The sequence below is a fragment of the Myotis daubentonii genome, chromosome 13 (assembly GCF_963259705.1).
Source record: "Myotis daubentonii chromosome 13, mMyoDau2.1, whole genome shotgun sequence".
NCBI classification, from domain to species: Eukaryota; Metazoa; Chordata; class Mammalia; order Chiroptera; family Vespertilionidae; genus Myotis; species Myotis daubentonii.
Window position 1 is genome coordinate 43,098,087 of NC_081852.1, and position 17,540 is coordinate 43,115,626.

A 17,540-nucleotide genomic window follows, 5' to 3' on the forward strand; every position below is an offset into this window, starting at 1 on the left:
CACATTTAAACGCCACTGATGCTCCCTGAGTCCTGTTTCTGAAAGTGGCAATGACCAGGTTGGGGGTGGGTCTTCGGCTAAAAACGCCTCCCTTAGGCATCTCAAGACATAACCCTTTGTTGCCTGCCCTTAAGAAAACACCCCCCGCCCCCCCAGAACTGACACTCCATGCCCTGGGGAGGGGTGCCCAGGGGAGGGGTGAAGAAGAGGTGGTGGCTGGCGAGGCACTCCAGCCCCTTGGGTGGCTTCTGAATTCCTGGGGTCCTTGGGGTGATGGGATTTCATGTTGGATGGGACCCTAGGGCTGGCTAGCCTGAGGCGTCAGCATCTGCATTTGGCATTGGTGATAAAGAATGGGGACACACGAATAAATCATATTCTGAAAAATAAAAACAACCCACCTCATCCTCAAATGAAAATTAAAAGCAAACCACCTCTGTTGGGCTCTGCAGAGTGCGGCGGGCGTGATTTGCGCACCCTGAGGGCTGCTAAAGCTGCAAAATGAGCAGAAAGGAGCGTTTTAAAAAGCTCCTAATCTCAAGCTTGCAAGGTCTGGAGCACATTCTTGTTGTATAAAAGGCAACACCGTGTCCTCGGGGCATAACGTGACATGCCCGGGGCGGTGGCTGAGAGAGGCGCCTCACCCGTCTCACCCCCACGTGAGCTGATAGTCACAACAGGCTGGGGGATTGGAACAGATTGAACAGGGCCAAGTCCTCCCTGTCAGAGTCAAAACGGGTAACTGTCAAAGCCTCAACAACGCTGATGCTCTCTGAGTTAAATGAGCTGTAAAGACCAGCATCGTCTAACCTGGTGCACGCAAAGGCCACGGAGAGAACGAGGAGCCTTTTTGCTGACTAAGCTCCAGTCCCCTGGGTCAGCCTTAAAAACAAGCACATTTTTATTTTATTTCTTTAAAAATAATGTTTTTCTCCCCCTAAATAATACAGGGAATTCTTTACAGAACCTCGCAGTCAGGAAACATTGGGCATTAACTGATGTGCGGCGTCTTCACAGCTCGCCTCTCTCCGTGGAAGGAACTCCGTGTTTGCAGTCTAGACCCAGATCCCAGCATCTCAGTCCCCTCTGGTTGCCCAATTCCCGTTGTTTGAAACAACAACAGAAAATCAAACTACACATCATCAAGACCCACCTCTGGAAATTTCCCTTGAACCTGTTCTAAGGATGGAATGAGGCTAAGAGGCTGGCAAGCGGGTAAGGGAAAGGCAAATGTTTTTTCTTCCCCGAATTTCCTACTGTTAGAGAGACTAGGGCTGACCTATCAAGAAAAATAGAAGCTTAACACTTCTTGATGGTTTACCCCACAGAATGTGGGCCAGAATTCTTATGTGTTCCTTGCTCAGCAATTTAAAGGAGTTCCTTTTTCAGATGATAACACCGAGTCTAAGCAAGATTAAGCCACTCACCCAGGTCAACTAGGTAGTAAGTCGCTGAGCTGTTGCATTTCAGAGTCCAAACTCTTAACCTGTGTGTGTGATGCCTGATCCTCAACTCTGGTTATCCCAGCAGCACCAGGGGATACCTGGGAAGTACAAATGGAAACTGTACATTCTGATCCCCTGCGGGCCTCCCGGTCCCCTGCACCTTCAGTAACGCACAGCTGACACCGGCATCACCTCCACCCTCAGCAGATGGTGCATCTCAGCGAGGGACGCGCTCCTGCGGGGAGCCCAGGGGACAGAGCCATTTGCAGTCTGTGGTCAGTGTTCAAGCGGCCAGTTGTCCACAGCCTTCCCAGAGGGCATCTGAGTTCTCATACCACGTCCAGCTGGCTGTGAGAGACGCTATTAAAAAGCATCGATAAGTGAGTTCCGGCCTTTGTTCGCACCGTTTCTGTAAAGACCTGCCGAAAATGATTTCTTGTTCTTTGTTTCCCATCAACACAGTTAATGACTTGTAGGAACTGACTTGTTTTTTCCAATTGCCTTTAGAGATTCCAACCCCCAGGTGTAGTGACCCCTTTCGACACATCTGCAACAGGAGATGAATAGCACGGGGAAGTTTATGTTTGAACAGCTCTGTCATTGATATGTGTGTATTTGTCCCTGTGAAATATGATTTTTCATTTTTAATGGTTCTTTTTTCTTTCTTTCATTTCATGGGCACTGGGAGGGGAAAAGCCAGGCTACCAAGCAGCCATCAGATTCTCACAGCTGATGCCCATCACCCACTTGAGAAATCAGCAACCACAGAACTACCAGTCAACACTCCAGCCAAGCCCTTCACCAAATCTAATTCACCCTGATATCCCCGCACCCGACAAATGACCGCACGCAGCAGGCCTGTAATACGCTGGCTGGGTGAGTGAACCCATCCATCCAGGGGAGGAAGCCAGCCCCGGGTCCCCACTGCCAAGCTGGGGAAGTGATGCCCAGAGGAGGGCTGCCTCTCAGCCAGGCAGCAACGGGGGCCCGTTCAGAATTCCCATCTCCTCAGACACCTAAAACCAGCTGCTGCTTCGCAAACATCAGCCAGGAATCCGATGAAGAATCCTGCCCACAGCAGAAGCCTAGAAAGCGAGGTTCCCCTGTGTCCCCATCAGATGCAGCAACGCTTTCATCACACTCCAGACCCACGCCTGGGACAGGTGTGCCCCTTCCTATCCTTCTTCCCTAAAGGTTTCCTAAAGGTTATAAAGAGGAGAACTGGTCTCTCTCTCTTGCTCGCTCATAAACAGATAAAAAGTCATGTTGCTGTTTTGTTTTATTTTCTAAGAAAAGAGTATTAACTTGATCAAAAACAGTTGGTCTGTGACGGAAAATTCAAATTCCCACCGACAAGCCACCATTCTGGGCTCCGGGATGTCCCTGGTTGTTCAGGAAGCTCATGGAAGCCATAAAAGTCCAACTACAAACTGCTGAATGGCTTCCTCCCAGAGCCCCCAGTAATAAATCCTGTCCCCTTTGAGAGCTGACATGTCCCTTGGAGTCTCCGAGAAGAGGTGGGCAGGCGAGTTCCGGGCAATGAGGGGTCTCAGAGTCTCCATCGAGGACAGCGGTGGGCCCGGGGTGGGGGGTGGGGGTCTCTGTGTGTCATGTGTTATCGGGTGGTGACTCCCAAGAGTTGGCTTGGGTGCAAAGCTTCTCAAAGGTGAGTGCCCTGGGGTGGTACCAACTGTGCAGGCAAAAGTGTGTGTGTGGCAGGGGGGTGGGGGTGGGGGCGGGTGTTCACAGGAGGGTCACATCACCCCTTCTTACTCATGAGCAATGGACACCTCGAACCTCTGTCTGGGGCCCTGGCTCCTGCAGAGAACGCTCTCGTCTCCGGGGCCCTGCGTGCATTTCCCTCCCAGCCCTCTCCCCTGGCCTCAGCCCTGGGAGTGAGAACATCTCAGGGAGCGTGAAAGAGTGGCGGCCCCTGTCCCCCTGCCAAGGGGATGTCACGCCACCAGAATTTATGCACCAGCTTTCTTGTACCAGCTTTTCCCAGGTTTCCACCCCACCCATTACTGCCCCATTAGTTGCCATGTGTTTTCCCCTAACTGTCACCGGTCCACACTGCCTCTTTGTTGCCCTGCAACGTTCTGGCCCGCCCTCCCCAACAGGGGCTGAGCTTAAACTTCCCATTGTCAAATATTTCCTCGCTCTCTCCTGTCCGCCCTGCCCGCCTCCGCCAGGGCCCCGAGCCTTTAGTAGGACACACCCGCCAAAGGGCATTCTCTGCTCTGTGTGCACAGCACGAGTGGGCCCCCAGTTGCCTGGCGCCCCTCATCCGCCACAAACACACTTCCCCTTCTTATTGGTATTCAGTCCATACCTTCCTTTCTGACCTTCCCTGCGTGGCCTCCTAGATCCACCGACAGAAGGCCCTTTGTTGAGGGAGCAGAGGGTGTAAACACCAGGGCTCCGAAGACAACGCCTGGACTTCAAAGGAGAAATGAGTCATTGCTCATCGCTGGGGTGGGGGGTCCGGGAGAGCGCTGAGCACCTCCAGTCTCAGGACAAACCTTCTGTGTCCTTTTACAGATCAGACGTTATTTCCAAAGCTATTCACTGATTTCTATTGTTCCAAATTTGACTCCAAAACATGGGCCAGAATCCGGGGTCTGGTAAATATTTTGCTCCACAGTTTGCTGGAAGCACTTTGCTGGAAAGGATAACTTCCAACACTGGCTCAGGCCCGGGCCTTCCGGGCTCTCACGTCTGCCAGCTTCTCGTTTCTGCTAGCAGATCATCCATCCCAAACACCATGTGGGCCCGGCCTCTCCCGGCTCACGAGTCCTCCAAGGGTCCCTGATTAGACAGCTCTGCATCTAAAAGCACCGAACCCATCAAAGCCAGGCTCCCCCATCCTCTCAGACACTCAGTCCTGCCTTGAACTCTTCCAGGGACCAGGTGACAAGCAGAGCAGCCCACCACAGAACAAGCCTGCCTTGCACAGAACAAGATTCACCTCCCCACACCTCCCACCACGGCACCCAGGTCTGCTTCTGAAACAAGTCACTCTCTTGTCCTGTTGACAGCCCTTCACATAGATTTGAAAATTACTCTCCGAGTTCCTGTCCATTTGTTTTCATCACGCCCAACAGCCCCCGGCCCCTTGGCTGTATCTCACATGAAATCGTTTCCACGCGGCTCCTGATGTTAGCTGCCCTCCTCCGCAGCATGCTTAGTGTTCCCCCCACCACCACCTACAACAAAACACAGAGCCTGGGACTGAGCCCTGTTCTCTGGATGTGCTCAGGCCTGTCCCCTCCCCTGGAGCGGAGACCTTGCCTTTATTAATTCAGCCTAAGGCGACATTCACTCTTTCAGCCACTTGACCACAGGACTCATCCTCAGCTTGAAGATGACATAACAAGTGCTGCCAAACCATTCGGTGCTTTCAACATCATTTTCATACTTATCAATATTTAATTTCACCCAGTTCCTGGAGATCTTTTTCAAGCTTATTTCCGTCGTTTTGGGTATAATGGCCACCTCTTTGTAGTTTTGTGCCACCTGCAAATCTGCTGAGCGTCCCTTCTGTATGCTCATCCAATTCATTAACAACAGTGATAGAACAGGGTCCAGAGATGCTAATGACTTGCGCAAGGGATCCCAGCCAGACGGGGACAGAGCCAAATCTCGAACACAGGCGTCCTGGCTCTCAGTGCTCATTTCCATCACACTGCGCCAAAAAGCCCAGGACCCCTCAGCGTGCTCGCTCCCCACCCTCCACCACCCCCGCCTCCTCACTGGTCCACCCTGGTTGTAGACAGGAAAGTCTGGCTTCCCGGAAGGAGGCTGGGGAAACCGCCCCCTCGCTGAAGGATCCTGGTTTGTTCAACTGGAGCAGCTTCCTGCAGCTCTAGCTCTGGGCTTTCCAGGGAGTCTCTGGAGCAGCTCACCCAGCAAACCAGGGTTGAGAGGGCCTTTCTCCAAAGATTACACGCAGATGGCCAACGAGCTTATAAAAAGATGACCAATAGCACTGATCATCAGAAAAATGCAAGTTAAAACCACAATAACATATCCGCTCATACACATTAGGACAGCTACTATCAAAAACACAGGCAGAAAGTAAGTATTGGTGAAGTGGTGTACCCACTAGGGAAAACAGTACGGCCGTTTCTCAAAATATTAAAAATAGAACTATCATAATATCCCACTTCTGAAGATATATACAAAAGGATTAAAAAGAGGGTCTTGTAGAGGTATTTGCACATCTGTGTTCATAACAGCATTATTCACAATAGCCAAGAAATAGAAGCAACTCAAATGCCCGTGGCAGATGAATGGATAAACAAAATGTGGTGTGTGCATACAATGGAATATTATGCAGCCTTGAGAAGGAAAGAAATCCCACCACAGGCTGCAGCATGCGTGAACCTTGAGGACATCATGCTAAGTAAAATAAGCCAGTCACCAAAAAGACAAACACTACCTGATCCCATTTATTTGAGGCGCCTAAAATACTCAAAGTTGCAGAGACAGGAAGTAGAACGATGGCTACCAGGGGCTGGGGTGAGGGAACTGACGAATTGTTTGTGAGGACAGAGCTTCAGATTTGCAAGATGAAACAATTCTGGAGCTTCTTTTCATAATAATGTAAATATGCGGAACACTACTGACCTTCTGATGCCAAGATCACCTTAAGTCCCAAAATAATAAAACCATGCGTATGCTCTAGGAAGGCCTTTTGATAATAAGAGCCTCAACATGAAAGCTAAGATTAGATTAAGCAGAGATCGATCAAGAATTCATAAAGAAGGTAACGCACCGTACCCAAGTGTTTATTTCTTTAAATCTTGCACTTAATAGACCATGAGTCTAAATGTAACGAGTTATAATTTACGTTAATATTCATGCCAAGTTAATCTAATAAAGAGACCTACATTATAGTCAACTCCTAAGGAATGCATTCTGAGAAAGAGGCTGTAGAAATTCTTCTTCCATTTATATGAAGTCTCTATCTCATTTTCCATCCATAAAACCAAAGAAAGAAGAGGCTGCAGGAGCAAAACTCTCAGGCAACAGGCTAAGCTGCCTGCCAACCCGAGAGTGAGCTGAGGCAAAATACGAAAATGCGAAAATGAAAATGCGATCAGGAGCTCTGCCTCCCACAGAGAAGACAGGCAGGCCCTGCTCTGAGACAGGAGAGCAGGCAGCAATCAGGCCCTCACCCCCTGCTCAGCCTGGAACCTCCTGCTGAGGCTGTGAGGAGAAAGGAGCCAGAGAAGCCCACTGGCCAGGGGCAACTCATGAGGACTTCCAGGACAGCAGACTGTCCTCTTTGTCCGAGTCGCGTGGCTGGATAGGGCATGCCCAACCACCACTCCATTCCAGGATGACTTCTGGGAGAGGATGGCATTCAAAGCCCTTATGCTGGGTGCACCATACAAATCACCCCTAATCTTCACAACAGCCCCAACCCCTCATTTTACAGTTGAGGAAATAACGCAGAGGTTAAATAATATGCCCAGAGTCCCCTAGCTAATCAGCTACTGTGATCACTGGAGAAAAGAGAGGACTCGGTGCCAAGGAGCTAACTCCAATCTGAAGAGCTGGGAGAGGTGCCCAGCCGCCCTTATTCAGTGTCTGCTTGGAGCTGGGATGGTGTGTGTACTTCACTCCACAGCCCCAGGCAGGGAGGGGCCCAGCTGGGCCTTGGTCACTGAGGGGTGCCGTCCTCCAAAGGGAAGACCATGCGGCAGACGGGATAATGGCCCCCAAAGAGGTCCACATCCTGGTCCCTGGAACCAGTGGACATCACCTACATGGCAAAAGCAGCTTTGCTGATGTGGTTACATAGGAATCTTTTCCCGGTCCCCTGCCAGACTGGGCAGGGACCCAGGCCTACCCGTGTCCTTGTTTCCCCAGCACGAGGGGGTTTGGCAGGGCCGGCAAGCGGTGTCTTTCTGGTGGCGGACATTGTCCTGAAGGCCCGGGAGGAGCGTAAACAATGCCTACGCTTCGTCTGGGCCACCAGTTCCTCCCTCCCTTCTCTGATTTCTGGGCTCGAGGCTTTCCCGGTCTGTGTTGGGCCCCAGCAACTGCCTTACCTTTCTCTATTTTCTCTATTTGCAAATGTTCAATGTCATAGCAAAATTATTTACATAACTTTTGAAATGGTTTTTAAGACATCCTCACTCCCCTACAACTTTTTCACAACAGCCCCCACCACCCCACCTTCCATCCACATACGCCTCTCTGTTCAGAACCTTCTGGATGCCATGAATTCAGTTGGCTCCATGCTGATCTTTGTAATGCTACAGGAGAGGACGGCGGCTTTCCATTCCTTGGAGCTTCTATAAAACGTCCCCAGCAGGGCTCATTCTCTGGGGTGACCCATCACCCGCTCTTCCCTGCAGGCTCCACTGAGCCTTGAGTTCCCAGTATTTGTGGAGGCCTCTGTGGCTCTGAGGCACAGGTGGGGGTGGGGGGCTCAGGGGCCAGGGGCTGCGGTGAGGACATTAGTCCATGCTGGGAGTGTCAGCCGCTCTGGCACAGGGATGTCAATCTCCGGCCGGCCGCCTCTCCCGTGAGGTTCCTGGGCCAGCCCAGTGGGACTCTGGCCTTTTTCACTTGAGCCTTGACAGCACGCACGGATTTAATGATTGGAAAGCACTCTGCAAACCCAGGGTGCTCCATAATTGATGACTCATAATCCCCAAATTGTTCTCTGCACGGAGGCCACGCTGCTGCCCTTGGGAGGGTCTTTGTTAGTGTGGCTCTCACACCAGAGCCAGGCTGGGTGGAGGCAAACAGGGGCTCTAATGGTTTAGAGGGGGGTGCATGGGTCTGGGATCAGGGGCCTGGGTTCGAGTCTCAGCTCTGATCCTTACTGCCTGAGACTTCAGCAAGTTACCTGACACTACACCCACAAGATCTAGGTATTTCCCTAAAAAAGTTTTCAAGAGTTTCCGGACATGGTGTGCATGAGTGGGTTAAAGGGACTGAAAATCCCACTTCAAGTGTCTGACCCAGCATTTTCCCAAACCGGAGAACCGGGGAAGCTTCTCTCCATCATTCACGCCAGAAACATCCCACAGACTTGGTGTCTCATGATACCGAGCTGGGGAAACTCCTTTCTGGGAAAAGAGAAGACTGGAGGGCGAGCGAGAGCATCTGAAGGTGGCGGGTCTGGCAGGAAGGAGGCCCAGGCAGAGAGAGGGGAGGCCACAGGCGCCCCCTCCCCTCACGCTCAGGGCCCTCGGCTGGCTCAGTCCCGCAGGTCTGCTGCCTGGAGTGGACATGGCACAATAGCGGGGTCACCTTCCTGCGCCCGGTAATTTCCCGCGGAGGCAAGACATCCATTTTTAACAGCTCTTCGTTTCAGCAGAGAATGCCCTCCCGCCTGAGGGGGGCTGGGGACCAGGATGGGAAGGGAGGCTTTGTTCTTCTGACCAGTGCTGACAGTTTAATTAAACCCAGCTCGAGACGGGGTCGGCAGGGTCAGGCATTCTTCAACAGGGCTCCTGCGGAATATCACTTCCCTGCCTCTCCAGCCACCGGGGCCCTGTTAATGAGTTATCCTGGCCCTTCCAGCAGGGATATAAATAAGGGGAAATAAATGCCCTGGGCTGCCCTTAATCACCCACCCCCACCCCTTCGGGACCAGCACAGACACACAGCTTGATGTTGTCGGGATGCATATTGGTTTCAAGGCTAAAAAGAAGCCCAGAGGAACTGCGTGTCCAGAAGCAGCTTCCGGATGAGGAAGGGAATGCAACCAGCAGGAAGAGGGATATGAGGCCACGGGAGACCCCTCCGCAGACACTCATGGGCTCCACACCCAAACGTGGGCTTTGCTGCTGTAAGGGAAGCAGTCAGGGTCAAACACATCTGACACCTGTGGGCATCCACGAAACAACACCCCCACATTCTCAGGTGATGCAGCTGACCCCACAGCCAGGTAATGGACCACCAGGGTATAACCACCCCCACAGGGGAGCCGGGTCCAGCCAGGGAGACATCTGCCCCTCAGCCCACTCCAACCTGCTGGTAGTCAGAGGATGGCAGGTAGCTCTCAAACCCTCACCTGGGGAGAGGCAGTGCCGCACCAGTCTCTCTCACAAGCCGTCACCCCAGTAGTATATTCAGCACCTAGAATAATACCTGGTCCATAGGACGCCCCCAGGAACTGTTGGATGAATGGGTGAGCAAGTGGTGGGTAGATGAACAGAAGGTGGATAGGGGAGAGGGGAGGAGGGAAGGCGTGGAGTGGGGTGAGTTGGGTATATGGGCAGGTTTATATGTGGGTTGGTTGGTGGGAAAGGAGAGGGTGAATGGGTGTGAGGCTGGAAGGGTAAATGGGCGGTTGGTGAGTAAATGAGAGGAAGAGTGGGTAGGTAGGCAGATGAATAAGTGGAGATTGTTAGATGGGAGGAGGGTGGGAGAGCAGGGAGGACAGGGATAGGTGGGTTGACTGGTGGCCGGTAGATGGGTAAGTGGGAGTACAGGTGAGTGGGAGTCGGGGTGGGGGTGGGTAGATGGTAGGTAGGTGGATGGGTAGGTGAGCAGGTAGTGGGTGCAGGGGGTGGATGGCTACTATGGACGGACAAGCTTTAGCGTCAGACAGACCAGAGTTTACATTTGCCTCAGCCCCTTGGGAATGTCGAACCCTCTGAGCTTGGCAGATTCCCTTTGTCAACTTCCTGAGCCTGTGCAATGGCTGTCCCAAGCCACGCTCCAGCTGCTGCCCGCACACCAGCCAGCAGGTGCCTCCACAGGTAAACCTAAGCCTCTCATTTAAAAAAAAAAAAAGCCTGTTGGGGGAGGTTCCTGCAAAGCGAGAGGATGGCTCCAAGTTAAGAGAAGTGAGGCTCAATCACACAGGAAGTGGAGGCAGGACCTGACAGCTGACCAATGCCCAGAGGGAGGGTGTGGGATCACCTTGGGCGCCTCTTCCAGTCTGGTTTGCCATCCTCTGAAGCAGTTCCCATATGGATTCATCTCACATTTCTGAGCATCTACTGTGTTCACACCCGACATGAAAGCAGGTTACACCTCTCTTGAACCCCACAAGAGCCTGAGAGGTAGATGTTATCTTTATCTGATAAAAGAGCAAATGGGGCGCAATGGGGTTCAAGGAAGCGTTCCAACACTACGCATCTGGCATTCACTTGAACTCAAGCTACAGAGGCTCCTCGTTGCTTATAAAAACTGGGAGGTCTCCTGCCATAAAAATAATGCATGCTGCTTACAGAACATCTGGGAAGCACAGAACCGAAAAAGTCACCCAGCGACAACCCTGTGGGAATTTACAATCACTTTTATGTGCATTCTTTAGAGTGATTTATTTCGTGGTCATATTGTTAGTACAATTTTGCATCCTGGCTTTTGATATCACAAACACTTATCTGCATTATTTATGCCTTTCATTAAGGCCATTTTTGATGATGCTATAAAGATTCCATCAAGTAGATACAGCATAATTCACTTAACCATTCCCCCAAAGTTAGACATTCAAATTGTTCTATATTCTTTACCATATTTGATATTTCAATATAGAAACAGTCTACATCTCAATATTCTGCATAATGCTGCAAGGAACATGTTTGTGCCCATGTTTTATCATTTCTCACGATAGGTTCCCAGACATGAGATTTCTAGGGCACGGATTAAGCCCGTTTTCAGGCTCTCTAAGGACCTTTGAAGGCCTGGTCTTGAATTCCAACCTGATCATCAAACTGCTCGGGGGTCAACACAAATCACCTCTCTGGGCCACAGGCTCTGCGTAAGGAAAGAAATAGACAGACTAACCCAACACCAGGGGCAATAACCAGTTACAGGATTTTAACTCCTGGAAGCCTCACAGACAAAAGCAACCGAAATGTGGACCCCACCACCTGACATACGCTGTGACCACACCTTACCCTGAACATTTGGTCTCTCGGACTCGGTTTCATGCTGATTTAGCATAACGGCCTCTGCAGGAAAGCCAATGATTTGCTCCAGATGGAAAGGATTAGTAATGGATCTCTCAGAGCAGAGGGAAGGTCAACAGGTGACAGACCAGAAAGGAGGCACTGCCTTCCCCCTTTCCCTGCCTCCTAAGGGAAGGGCGGGCTCCATAATATGACTGCAGGTGACCCCACAAGCCCCTACACAGCTCATTGGCCCCGGCGAGATCTCTTGACCTAAGGTGAGCCAAGCAGCTTCTTTCCCCCAGAAACCTGCGGTTGGACCTGAGACATTGGAGGGTCTGAGCTCCAAGGCCACAGAATGCAGGAGGGGAGTCAGCACTGTAGCCAACCAAAGGCAGGTGGAGCTGAAATGCTGCCCGTCAGCCCAGGACACTGGTCTGCAGGGATGAGTAGAATAAGGTAGACATTAAGAAAGGACTGGAAATATCTCTCACACTCATGCCCAGTCCCAGCTGTACCTCGCTTTCTGTCCTAGGGAGCCAGTGAGTCTGCTGATTGCGCCCTTACACTAATACCCCACCCTTACTGTCTGTTTCTGGAACCAAGAGTGTCTGAGTGCTTCCTCAGCCAGACCACTGGAAGAGGGAACAGAGATGTTCTGAAATGCCTGGTGCTCAGGTCGATAAAATGGGGGTGGAGGGGTGGGGCAAAGATAAACGAAGTAGATAGATAGATAGATAGATAGATAGATAGATAGATATGTGAAATATATATAAATATATATGTATATCAAGCATGTCAAACATATATATATATATACTGTACAATGGAATATTATTCATCTTGCCATTTGTGACAACATGGATGAAGCTTGAGGGCATTAGGCTAAGTAAAATAAGCCAAACAGAGAAAGACAAATACTGGGTGGTATCACTTGCATATGGAATCTTAAGGGCTCGGGAGTGGGGGAAAAGGGAGAGGTTGGTCAAAAGGTACAAACTTTCAGCTTTGAGATGAGTAAGGTCTGAGACTCTGAAGTATGAAAGCGAGAACACTGTATTGTATAACTGAAGTCTGCTAACAGAACGTAAATGTTTTCACACACAAAAAGAAGATAAGCATGTGAGGTGATGGATGTGCTAATTAACTCGATGGGGGAGTCTTCCACAATGTATACATTCTAGTATATCAAATCACCACAAAGTATGCTTCAAATAGCTTACAATTTTATTTGCCAACGATACCTCAATAAAGCTACAATTTTTAAATAAACAAATTTTAAATAAAATAAATGAAGACTATCAAAGCAGGGGACCAGAGTTTGGCAACGTTCCACTCCACACAGGCTCTGACCCTGGGTGGTGGCTGAGGGAAAGGAGCACATCTGCCCAGAGAGCGAGGGCGGCAGCTGGAAAGGCTGAGAGGCTTAGGAGGAGGGAAAGTGCAGAAGGAGACCAAGAGAAGAGGCGTTAGGATGAGTCCTGCAGAGAGAAGAGCTGTGAAAACGCTGCAACAGCAGCTGGGAGAAGGGACAGGAGGCATGGCGCTGCTGGGGCCCAGGCCAGCCGCCTGCCCGTGAGCAGCAACAGCATGGACCTTGTGCGCCAGCCCATGGACCGCACGTTACAGAGGCGTCGGGGATGCATCTGCCAGGAAGGGTTCTGTGCCTTCAGCCGTTAAGTAAAGAAAAGAAACGCGCACCCCCTGCGTGTGCCTGGCACCACGTCACAGACAGCCCAGCTCTCGCCCAAGGGTGACAAAGACAGCCAAGGGGGCCATCGCTGAAGGTCACTGTGAGAGGCCTCCCGGCCAGGAGGACAAAGAAACAGAAAGTGACCAGACTAAAAATTAGAGTTCCATCTTACAGACAAGCCTTGAAGGCAGAATCGGGTGACACATTCTGGAGACCACTGGGCTCATCAAGAGGCCTGGAAATCACGACAGAGGTGGGAAGAACTGGCCCCTCAGCACGCAGGTAGCCCCGGGTGCCACCTCCCACCGAGCCCCTACCCCTCAGTCTCACCTGCATCACTATTGCTTCTTACTCCGCTAGGTGCTGCCCGGCAAGCGTCAGGAGGGACCAGCTGCCCAGCATCTCACGCGGTGCAATGGTGTTTCAGGTTTTTAATGACAACACCTAAGGGCGCTCAAAAACCTCCCAACTCAAAATTCAAAAACCCAATGATGACCCTTCAAAAATCTAACGAGAGTTTATGATTGTTCTAGGTACTTACAGAAAGCAAAGCTGGGGTGGGGGGTGAGGGGGAGCCATACATTATCAGAAAGCAAATTCAGGGCTCAAAATTTAAAAGTGTTTCTAACATGCAGACTTTTCAATAATGGAACTGATTGCCCCGGGCGGTGGTGCACTCCCCATCACTAGAGGCAGGCAAGCAAAGACTAACGGACCCTGTGCTAAGGAGCTGAAAGAGATTTCTTAGACAGGAAGGTCCTGTTTAACCCAAGATCCCACGGAATGAAATGTACGGTAGAACGATCACAGACACGCTTGGCAAATCATAAAGCAGCAGAATTAGCCACGACCCTTAAAACTTGGAAGAAGTACATGTACAACAAATAAAAGTATGACATTACACACATTAGCAAGGTCTACGTTAACAGACCCTATTACTCGGAGCTGAAAATAGAAATGTGCCCAAGAAGGACTTAGCTGAATGAATGAAAATTTGACCCACGGCAGGTTACCAAAGGCAGTGAGGGATGGGTATGAATGTCCACCCTGCAGAATGTCCACTCTGGGCCCACCCAGAGCCCCGCACCGGCAGAGGCAGCACATGGAACGCGGTGAATGTCAGATTCGGTCAGGTGCCTGCCATGGAGAAATGGCCCGCACAGCACCTTCCGACAGCAAAGGCCTGACCTTTGAGACCCTGAGCAGTTCCTCCCCGTGAGGAACATGGGGGTCACGGGAAAGCCCGACCCCACGGCCCAAACCCTCTCCCTCCCACAGGGTGAGGGATAAGAGCCCAGAGGGAGCTTTCTGGCCTCGGAGCATCACTCACAGCCTGGACAGAGCCTGGTTATGCTGGAACAGCAGTTCTGGTAACATGTGCAGCTGGTTCCGGTTCAGTCGTCTGCAAAAGAGAAGAGAGGAGGAGTTGGGGATTGCCGGGGGAATCCAGGAAGGATTCGGAGTCAGAGAACCCAGGGTTCAAACCCTAACACGGTTGCTGTACAATCCCAGGGAAATCACCTTCTTTGGGCCTCAGTTTCTTCATCTATAAAGTGGGAGTTCTGCCATCCAACACTTGGGGAGGATACGAGCAGAATATCTGTGAAAGCCCCCCGCCCCGGGACCTGCGGGCAATAAGCAGAGCACCTTTCCTGCCATTACTTCCTCCAGCGCCCATCAGCACCTGCTCTTACAGCTGCAGGACCCTTTGTGATGTAAAAGGCCCTGATCGATCGCCCTCAGTGTGTGAGCTGGCTATCTGAGTACACATGAAATATGAGGTAGATCCCAATGGGGCAGGACTGGTCGCGTGTTTTGTTTTGGTTTTAAGAATTTTTATGAGTTTATTTGAGCCAAACTGACGACATACACTGGGGAGCAAGATATCAAATGCTCCCTGGACGCATGTTTCTGGCTCTTTATTGTTCTTACGCGCATTTGGCTCAGTGGCAACTCAACTGTTATTGTTTGCTTTTAGGCCTTCTTTCAAAACAAAAATAGCTTTATTGATTTTTAAAATTATTTATGGAAATGCATGCTAAATTTTTTTTTAAGGCTTCAAATAGTAGAAGAAAACATGTTCGGCCACTTGCACGTTTCTGACTCAACAATCTGTGGGTGTCCTTTCATGCCAAACAACAGAGAACGACCCCTTCATTTGTAGTGACCGATTGCTTATGTTCACCATTCCCAGTTCCTCTAGTGGTGGACGGACAACTTCTCAGTGTAATAAAACAGGCGGGAGTGGGCAGTCTGGGTCTGGAGTGCAGCCTGAAGAGAGGACGTGCAGAAAGAACCTGGACTCTTCCCCGGGAAGCAGCAAAGTTTACCCAGACTTATCTCGCCACCTTAGACAACACACTCTTTTCCCCCTCATTTTCTAAAGTGCTGTTGACACACACTATTATATTAGTTTCAGATGTACCACACAGTGATTAGACATATATGTAACTTACAAAGTGATCGCTCCACTAAGTCTGTACCCACCGCTTATCGTTATTACAAAGTTCCTGACTATACTCCCTATGCCAGGGGTGGGCAAACTTTTTGACTCGAGGGCCACAATGGGTTCTTAAACTGGACCGGAGGGCCGGAACAAAAGCATGGATGGAGTGTTTGTGTGAACTAATATAAATTCAAAGTAAACATCATTACATAAAAGGGTACGGTCTTTTTTTTTTTTAGTTTTATTCATTTCAAACGGGCCGGATCCGGCCCACGGGCCGTAGTTTGCCCACGGCTGCCCTATGCTGTACCTTACATCCCCATGACTAGCAGGCAACTAATTCTCTGACACTGGGGTGTTGGCCTCCAGCCCATCAGGGGATGTGACACCTGCAAACTATGGAGCCTTGATACTGTGGCCCCTGGACCACCTGCCGGGGCATCACCTAAGAGTTGCTAAGAGCCCCACCATCTCAGGCTCTCCCCCAGGCCTGTAGAGTCAGTCTGCATTTCAACAGGATCCCCAGGCGGCCTGCATGCTCAGCGAGGTTGGAGCAGCACTGCGGTAAATGCAGCCCCTGCCCTCCGTCTATGGCACAGTCTGAGTTTCACACAACCTCTCCTTTGACAGATCTAGACAATGATCAACCAGCTCAGCAAAAGCTCCCTTTTGCTGGGAGGGAGGAAGGAATGTAATTCTATGTGGCTGGCACTTTACCTCCTAGGAGTCACCCTCTATCTGCTACGTGAGAGAGATACCATTTCCCAGCACAGTACAGGCAGTTAGACCAGCTGGAAGAAGCGTTACCTAAAGGACCGGCTCCTAGGAAAACGCATCGCTGCTTCAGAAGAAAGGGACCACCAAGAGAATCCTTAAAGCAACAGTAGACCTCAGATGGCTCCAAGTTCCTTAACCTCCTCCAATAAATTAATCCTGTGTTTACACTGCCTGGTAATCACTGGTTTTTGTTTTGTTTTGTTTTCCCCCCGAGATGTTCTCAGTTTTCCAGCTTCAATTTCTGAAAAACACTTAAAAGGAAAAGGGATCTAATAACTAGTTAAAGTGGAAAATCAAAGGACATCGAGGGCGGGTCCCAGCGAGGTGCAGGGAGCTAAGAATAATACCCTTGCAGCAGTGGCTACCAGTCCATAGCAGCCCTCACCGTGTGCCAGGCACCAGAACAGATGTTTTATAGGCGTTACCTCCCGTCAAGGGAAAGACAGAATAAAACGGAGGGTTTCTTTCTCGATGACAAGGCCTTACGTTCACACACGTTCACACACAGGTCTTCCGGTCTCCTCCTTGCAACAACCCCACGGGGAAGGCGTCACCACCACCATCGCGACACATGGCTTGGTCTTAACAAATGCTCGGGACATGTTTGTTGACTCTGCTGCCTGGCCTCTCTGACATCAGAGGAATTAGGATGTCCAGAGGTGAGTGACCCCGATCACCTCCAAACTCCCCGGAGGTGAGGTTCTGAAGTCTGCCTTTCCCCAGCTCCCCATCCTGGCTGCCTCCACACGACAGACACATCGAAGACCCCGACTCAGCCAGCTGAGGGTGCCTGAGCGCTGCACCCCCTCCCAACATCAGACCCTGACACTGCGGCACCCCAATCTTCATGGCCGCAGAACCGCACGCGGCTGCTTCTGCACTCAAGTCTGTAACTGCTCACAAGACCAGTTATGTCTGTTCCCAAACCTGTTTAGCCAGAGGTACTTATAATGATAATTGTATAATTGAATGAACTGTTACATAAACAAACCAAATACCAGTGCGAAAAGAGAGAGTCATCTCTATGAAAACTAGGCTGAATGCTTTGAAAGAGTCACTAAAAGGGAAGCTGCTAATTAAAGGGCTGATGAATTACGGAAAAGACTGCAGGGCAAGAGGATCATTCAAGAAATTCAGGATCCTCCACCCAGCTTGCTCCCAAGGACCCTTCAGAAATCTCACTCACCCTAGAGAAACCAAAACCAAAACTCCTAAGTAAGGTGCACATGTGTGGTTTAGGTGAACTCCAATCAGCATCTCATAATAAAAAGAAAGGTCTTGGCAAAAAAAAAAATTAAAAAAAGGAGGGGGGT

At 50.5% G+C, this 17,540-nt stretch overlaps 1 protein-coding gene across 1 annotated transcript in view; it reads right to left on the minus strand.

Moving 5' to 3' along the window:
- SLIT1 (slit guidance ligand 1) overlaps positions 1–17,540 on the minus strand; it is a 149,634-nt gene that overhangs the window by 107,734 nt on the left and 24,360 nt on the right. Inside the window, exon 4 of the mRNA XM_059660958.1 lies at positions 14,335–14,406. Within this exon, the coding sequence (XP_059516941.1) occupies positions 14,335–14,406 (72 nt within the window). The remainder of the gene's footprint in view (positions 1–14,334; positions 14,407–17,540) is intronic.